We start from the raw sequence: 7,748 nt of genomic DNA on the forward strand, positions 1-7,748 counted from the left end.
CCCCCCGACCGGCTTCAGCGACCCCTCCCGCGACCCCTCGGGCCACCCGCCGTACGTCAGTTCCTTCCTTTCGCCCTCCACCTCGCGCGCTTTCCCTCGCTCGCCATGCCGCCCCCGCATCGACGGACCGACGCGCGACCGTTTCGCAGTACCGTCAGCGCCGGTAGCTGCCACCACTGGACGGGGTTGCGTACGGTACCGGACGATAGAGCGCCAATCAATCGTGATCCACCCTTTCAACCCTCGACGGATACTTTCTTCCGGCTGTTCGTCTCTTCAGCTTGACCCGAGAGAGCTCCCTTAAGAAGTGTCTTACGCGCCTTGTCCATCACATCCCCTTTTATGAGCTTCTTTAGTGCTCGGTGGCGCCAGTTACGCGTTACGAAGTACAAGTTGCTCCTTCAACCTAGAGTAGCAGTAGAGAGTAATTTCGGAGAATCTCGTGTTATCGGGCAGCAAGGTTTCTTTGTGGAATAACTTTATGCGCGTCATCATCGCATGCAATGTGCACACGAACGCACTCACGCATCGCTGTCTTTCCGAAAAAATCGGATTTCGTATCTTTCGGAAACAAGTTCCTCGTATAGGTACCGTTGTTCGCCCGACTATTCAATACGCTTTCTATTCATTGAGAAAACGTATTGCTAGCGGTGCTCCAAAGAAGGAGAAGCGGACAATACGAGAGGAAACAGCATGGACAAAGCGGAAGGGAGAATAAAGTTGGGGGAACAAAGTCGGAGAGGAACGAATATGTAACATATTAGAGCCAACGACTTTCGATTCGAGCATATTATTGGCTGAATATGAGAAAACGGGAACAATGATTAAATTTCGCTTACGTGGAATAATGGAACCGAGGTGCGACGTAATTGCCGGTATCTGCGGCCATATTTTATCTCCTTAGCGCAATTATTCAGCGCATATCAGAAAGCATCTGCGATCTATAAGAGCCAGTGAGGCAAAAATCACATATTCACATATCGAAGAGAAACAATATAATATAACTTCAAAGTTCATATTTTTATATTTCGCGGGAAAAAAGTTACAGTACGAATTTCGTTTGTTTCTCAAAGTTTGTAACAAAGTCGCGTTTCATCCGTGCACATCTCCACTTTCTTCTCGTAGAATATAAAATGTAAAATGGCTCCGAGTCGACGCGAGTCGAATTATCCTGTGCACATATGTTTCGCGTATATACCGTTAATGCGAATTTATTTCGCGCATGAAATTCCTATGAATGTGCATATTTTTCTCACACGAGAAGTACGTTCGTTAAGCACGGATTACCCGATTGATTTATCGCCGCGATCGTATTTTCGCGCAGTTACATCGCAATAGATGCATACGTATGCATTTTTATGGGATATAAGCCTCGAGCGCATCTCATCGATCTTCGCGTTTTCCCAAAATATTAAGCGCATGCGCTAATCCTTTTCTTGGATGCTCGCCGTGGCCGTGTGGGCGATGGATCAAGGGCTCTCCGGCCTTTCTCCAGGGTGCATTTTAATGCAGCATAAGCATTCTTCGATGACTGGACGAATCGATTATCTCGATGCAATATTATTTCTCGTTAACGAAGCAACAAGTTTCACGTTTTTGCGGATATCGATCGCGTACTTTGTTACTTTTTCATAAATTGCGCGATGCAGTTTCAAAGTTTCGGTCTTGTGTCAATTCCGGGCTCAATTGTTGTGTTTCTGTGTGTTACATCGCGAACGAGCGCGCAGATTTCGAATGCGACGGAACAACAACGCGATTGTGCCTCCGCCATGGCTATTTACGCATTCAAAACTTGTAATATCTATCCGTACCTTTACTGACTGCCGAATTTTATATTCAACGCGCTGTCAAGTGGGATACACGCGGAAAATCCGAGAAAAATGCGCGAGACGAGCGTGTCTTTACATATGCGTGATATACGGCGGGAAGTAACTTCGGTGTGCATGAATAGTGAATGTAGCAGGCAGCACACCATGGAGAGACCAGCTTTATTTTTATTGTTCTCAGCTTTCTTGTGTACGTGAAAAAGTTTCTGCTTATTTCCCATAATGCGGCGCGTCAATCCGTGAACACGTATCGTTAAAAATAATTCACGATATATAGTATACTCTAAAGCGTAATCTCACCGCGTAACGTTATCAAGATTTATATATCAGACCGTTGAGAAATGCGTAAGAAAATAAATAACTGCTGCGTGAAATTTTAATGGGACAACAGCGAGACGAAAGCGAACTTCTTCCGAGACTTTTTTTTATAATTCCCGTCTTCGAAGAGTGATAACGTTACTTTCTTCTTTTTTCTTCTCATGAAGAACATACAAAAGCAGCAGCTCGCTCGATCTAATTAAATGCATCTCGCGCCAGACGCTCTTTTATTTTTGCCCGTTCCACTTATGTCGCTAATCGAAGTAGGGCGCCACATCGATTTCGGCTGTATCCAGAGCGAGGTGCCAAATATCTCGCGAAAGGACACACAGCGGGGTTCTCCATCTCGAGACGCCGATCTAAAATAGGACCAGACAGAAACGCGGACGAAGCCGGTCGCTGGGATACAAATAAATAACGAGCATCGCGCGTCAAGGATGAAGAAGGGATTAATAAGGCGCCTGGTAACGAGGATAGCTATCAGGACGCGCCAGATAAACTGATTAAATCGTTCCTCTTCCATCTCTCTCTCTCTTGCTCTTTCGCTCGAATTCCCCCCACGATTCCTGTCTCTTCTCTTTCCGCTCGTATCCACCGCATTTATCTTCCTCTCGCTGCAATTCTTTCCCTCCGTCCTCCCTCCCTCTCTGTCTCTCTATCGCGTCCGCAGCGGCTACTACGGGATTTTTAACTGAGAATTTTAACGATCGACCTACATTTCCGCGCTCCATTTACGATGTATCCTAGGTAATGTCAAACACCGCGATAAATACACACCAGTCGGATCGACGATAGTCGCCTTACGAACAAACAACGGTGGTACCGCACGACTAGACGACTATCGAGATATACTCGGGTGGAAGTAGTTTGGTGAAAGATGCCATAAAAGTTGCCCGATGTAAACATGAATCTTCTCTCGCGGGTTTCACGATCTACTTGCTCTTGAATTCAGAAACCATCGAATGCGCTCCACTGACGCATATAACGCGCGCAAGTTGATGTGAGTGCATAGAATTCGTACGCAAGATATTCAACGATAAAATAGGATAATTCCCTTCGCGGTATTTGTATTACATTTTTCTTTTTTATAATACATCGTTAGTCGTTTTCCATGAAAGAGTGATGACTGCTATTCGTTTCCATTTATATTTTAAACAATCAGCTTTCCTTTTACCAAAGATTGAGCATTGGAGAATTTCTATTGCGGACTTTTTGATATTCCTCTGAATAAGTTGATGAATGATGATAATAAAGATGCAGCAGAAGCAATTTATCAAAGTTTGCCCGTTTCTTTTAGGATTCCATTTTTATGTAAGGGAATGGGGTTTAATGCGTCGCTCTAATTTTTCGCGGAAGTTTCGGCGATCGTCTTAATGACGCCTGTATAAAGTTTCCGCGTGCAAACACGTTCGATATAAAGTTTGTTCGAGATTACTTCGCGATAGCTCGCAATATAAACCAAAGAGGACTAGCTTTCACAAGGATGAGTCATTTATTCTGCTCGCGCTCTAGAGAGCTCTTGGCTGTAAATTATAACGTACTTACCCTCATGTGCGGCTGGACCAATAACTCCTGAAGTTCCCGGAGATCGGCTCTATCGATATTTCGCACCGTTGAGTGCTCTGCTTCCCGCAGGATCTCTTCGACATCGCGGGCACGTTGAACCGCGTCCGTTTGCGGCGCTCGGCACGGTGTTGGCATACGACCTGAGATCCTATCATAAAGCTGAAAATAAACAACACTAACATTGGCAAAGGCACTCATTACATTTTAATGTGAGTATGAAAATCGTATATTATTTTAAATTACAGATAGTTTCACGTTGCTTCCCAAATTTATCACAAGGGATATCCAATATGCTCTTTTTATATCTTTAATATTTTATTTGAAAGATTTACTAGATTTTTTTTTTTTTTTTACAATAATTTACCAATTCAGATCAAAGTGTCATCTATATAAGGAAAACAGGAGTTTCTTTTATTTTCTTTACTTAGATGTTAATAAATAACATAATTAATAATCATTCTTATGCCTTCTTCGATTAAAACCATTTAACTAAAAAGCACCTCGTTGCTCTATTATTTTTATTAAACTTCTAGGACTTACGGGACTTATTAATAAATATTCGAAGAAAATTCAAACTTCATAAATACGCAAACTTTTCCATAACAGATTAAATTTTATCTATAGTTCTTTGCAATAGTTCCCAATGAATATTCCGCTATAAAAACACACTTTTATACATTTCATAAATATCGAACAATTATAAACTGTAAAGAAATGTTGCGAACGTCACACAACACAATAGGGTTGAAAAACGAAATTATTAACCGACATTGGAGTTGAAACAATAGTTCATAAACGTCCCATGAGATGTCCCGTCACACGAAAGACGCTTAAATTCGCTACCGGCGCTCTCGGTTTATTTACATCGAAACTGGACGTGCGACCGAGCTTTAACGATCCGTGAAACCCCTCGTTATCCACCGAATCGTATCGAATTTACTCACCAGGTAACTCGCGATTTCTAACAGGTCGCAAGTTAACTCGGCGTTGCCGAAGAACTGTGAGATCAACTGTGAGATATGCATTTCTGTCTACTAGACAGCAGTACTTTCCACGCACGTGTAGCATGTCCTAGCACGTGGCTCGTACGGCCACGTGACACTTCAGGAACCACCGGAGAAGCGCGTTCAATTGGCACGCGTGTTGTCGCGAACGTGCGATTCTTCGATCGTGCGCGGCATGTTGTTTATCAGGACTCAACAGCGGCCATCTTGCCAGCCCGCAGGCAGCGCTTGCGTACTTTTCCTCACAATGGACGAGAGTGGGCGCTAGTTCCCGCGGGAATCCCGCGAGGGGTGAGCGACACGCGCGCGGTCGCCGAGAGTACGTGGCTCCGCTCTCAGTGGAAAAGCTCAAGCTTTGTGGCAACGGAATTCAGTCGCACGAAAAGGGAGCTTTCGAGATGACTGCCGATCCGGGTTACGGCAGGGTTGAAACGGGGGTAACGAGGTTCAAACGTTGGCTGGCGCAAGCGTTGCCGAAGTAGGGTAGGCGATCGTTACCCGCCGTCCTCGATAAGGGACAGACTTTAAAGTCTGTTTTACCGTACGTGTAGTGTACCGTGAAGGCACGTTCCGTTTGTTACTTGCAGTCGATTGTCGAAAATCGCACCGTCGATGAAAATATCGATCGACGAGTAGCGCGAGGATATAATTGAAGAATTTGCGGAAAAATTCAATCCCAAAAATTACCTGTCTGCGCGCGAGAAAAAGATAATCGCTTGGACGAATGTGACTGACTTTCGTTTAATCAAGTATCGATTTCATTTCACAGATGATTAGCACGATAAGAATTGTGTTCGCAAAATTTAATGCTGCGTCGACACACAATTTATTCTATTCACTTGATAGCTATTTCTACGAAATTCACTTATGTAAGTGATTTTTTTAGAAATCCCACACATTTAAATCTTCCCAGCGATACAGAATGATTACTGTATGCGAATCAGAGAAAAAGCTATTAAAAACTTCCTAAATTAACTTTTGAGGAAGTAACATTCTATCACAAACTATGCGAAATTAAAGAAACTCGTTGCCACTTGCAACACGAAGACAGTTACAAGTAGCAATTTCATATGACAGGTGATAAATTTCGGAGAAATTTAAATAGGAAAGTATGAATTTTCTTCGATCAATGCTTTAAGCATTCAGTTTTTTCATTACTTCAATTAACGCTAACTGTTTTCTCGAGTTTCTCTTTTAATTTATCATAAATTGCAAAATAGATACCTCTAAGATAGCTCGAAGTCGATGGTCATCAACGGCATTAATAATTTCCGGGCGTAATAGTCTACCACTTTCTTGAAGGACCTCAATATCATCCAGAGAATCCACAATTTCAGCTACAGCACCTGTAACATGAGAAAGTATGAAACATTGTATTTACAAAGTATCTCGTTGATACGTTTGTACATATCCTCTGTGACATATCTTCTAATTCTAAAATCCTTAATCCTTTATTGTGACGCGAAGACAATGGTACGTATTATTTTATCATATACATGAGAGATAATTAGCAATACTCGTGCAATGTGCATCTCGTGCTCGAAATTATAAAGTTCCTAAATCGCGCGACGTCATCGATCCTATTGAAACAGCAAACTCGAAGCACCTAAACGACACGTTGGCCTAGATCATGTTATCACTGCTTTGATCAATATGGAAATATCGCGAGCTATTGGGTGGGTGCATGCAGAACGCTCCTAAATTTTCCGTGAAGAGCGAAACACGATCTTAGCAAAATCTCGCTCGTATCGCATTTATTGGATTTTCTTGTATTATTAACACTAAAAAAGTATATCTTCGATAATAACTAAGGTATAATTCCAAATCCAATTAAATAAACGTTGCACTCGTTTCTTTCCGCGAATTAAATGCTTTCTCTCGACGCGACATGCACATCGAAAGGAAAGCAATTTCATTCGCGTCGTATTTTGTCGACCGACCAAGTGTATCCGATTAAATTCCGAGAGTGCTACGCACCTGTAGTTGTCACCTCGTCGTCTCCGACGTCGGAGAAATTGTCGCCATTAGCCTCTGAATATGGGGCGTGCCATTTCGACGAGGAGACGGCTGCTTTCACGGCGTCCTTCAATTTTCGCCTCGCATTGAATTTCTTAAGCTCTTCTATAGTCTCGCCTAAGTGTATACGGGCTGCACCCTTATCACGATCCTGCAAATTAAGATCCGTTCATTCGCGACCAAGAGTACTGCAATCGACAATATTGTCGCTCACGACGATGTACATTTGCAAGATTCAATTCTAGAAACTACCCGACATTCATAATGACCACTGACGACAACGCCCGATTATTTACCGCAGATAAAACTCCATGGAAAATGAGGAGCGTCGTCGGGGGCGAGTGATATATAATTGAAATATTCTCCCTCGCGCAACAACGTCGGCGCGTTGTTCTTTCTCTTCCTCGCCCTATCTCATCTCGTAGCGAGAGAAGAAAGATCGATTGTGCATACTTCCATCAAGTCCTCCGGGGTTCGACGAACGTGTAGCCGTGTAAAAAAGCTCTAAGCAGTACAGCAACGCGAAAGTATACGCGACTACAGTTATTTTCATTAACCGTCGGTGCCTTGCTCCTACTATAACGATCGATAGCCCAGTTGCACGTGTGCGTTGCATCGAAGAAGTATGGGGGTTGACTCCGCGAGTGTTGCTACCTTAGGTCACTGGCTAACTGTTTTGCACCACATAGGTAATATCCTCGCACCATATGGTGTGCGCGTGCGCACGCACATTCATCGGACATAATAACGGGGAACGAGGCCACGTGTACATATATATACACGAGGCGTAATTATAAAATAAATTCCCGATGTATACTATCACTGGCGATCGAACGGAAGCGGCCGCTACATCGATTATCCCTATCAGGAGTTGCCAGCGTGACGTGGAGGAACGTCGGTCGTCACCGAGGAACGCGGCGAACACCCACACGCGAACGATTATTATACGGCTTGGACATGAAATTTCTCTCTCTCTCTCTCTCTCTCTCTCTCTCTCTCTCTCTTTCTCTCTCTCTCT

At 43.5% G+C, this 7,748-nt stretch overlaps 1 protein-coding gene across 5 annotated transcripts in view; it reads right to left on the reverse strand.

Moving 5' to 3' along the window:
* LOC116850192 (peripheral plasma membrane protein CASK) overlaps positions 1-7,748 on the reverse strand; it is a 238,178-nt gene that overhangs the window by 189,673 nt on the left and 40,757 nt on the right. For all 5 annotated transcript variants that reach the window (XM_032828171.1, XM_032828172.1, XM_032828170.1 and 2 more), the window contains 3 exons: positions 6,692-6,881; positions 5,939-6,060; positions 3,690-3,869 (listed from right to left, as the gene is read on the reverse strand). In XM_032828171.1, the coding sequence (XP_032684062.1) occupies positions 3,690-3,869; positions 5,939-6,060; positions 6,692-6,881 (492 nt within the window). The remainder of the gene's footprint in view (positions 1-3,689; positions 3,870-5,938; positions 6,061-6,691; positions 6,882-7,748) is intronic.

Source organism: Odontomachus brunneus, unplaced genomic scaffold (genome assembly GCF_010583005.1).
Source record: "Odontomachus brunneus isolate Ranch 3 - 2012 unplaced genomic scaffold, Obru_v1 Obru_scaffold_136, whole genome shotgun sequence".
Taxonomy (NCBI): Eukaryota; Metazoa; Arthropoda; class Insecta; order Hymenoptera; family Formicidae; genus Odontomachus; species Odontomachus brunneus.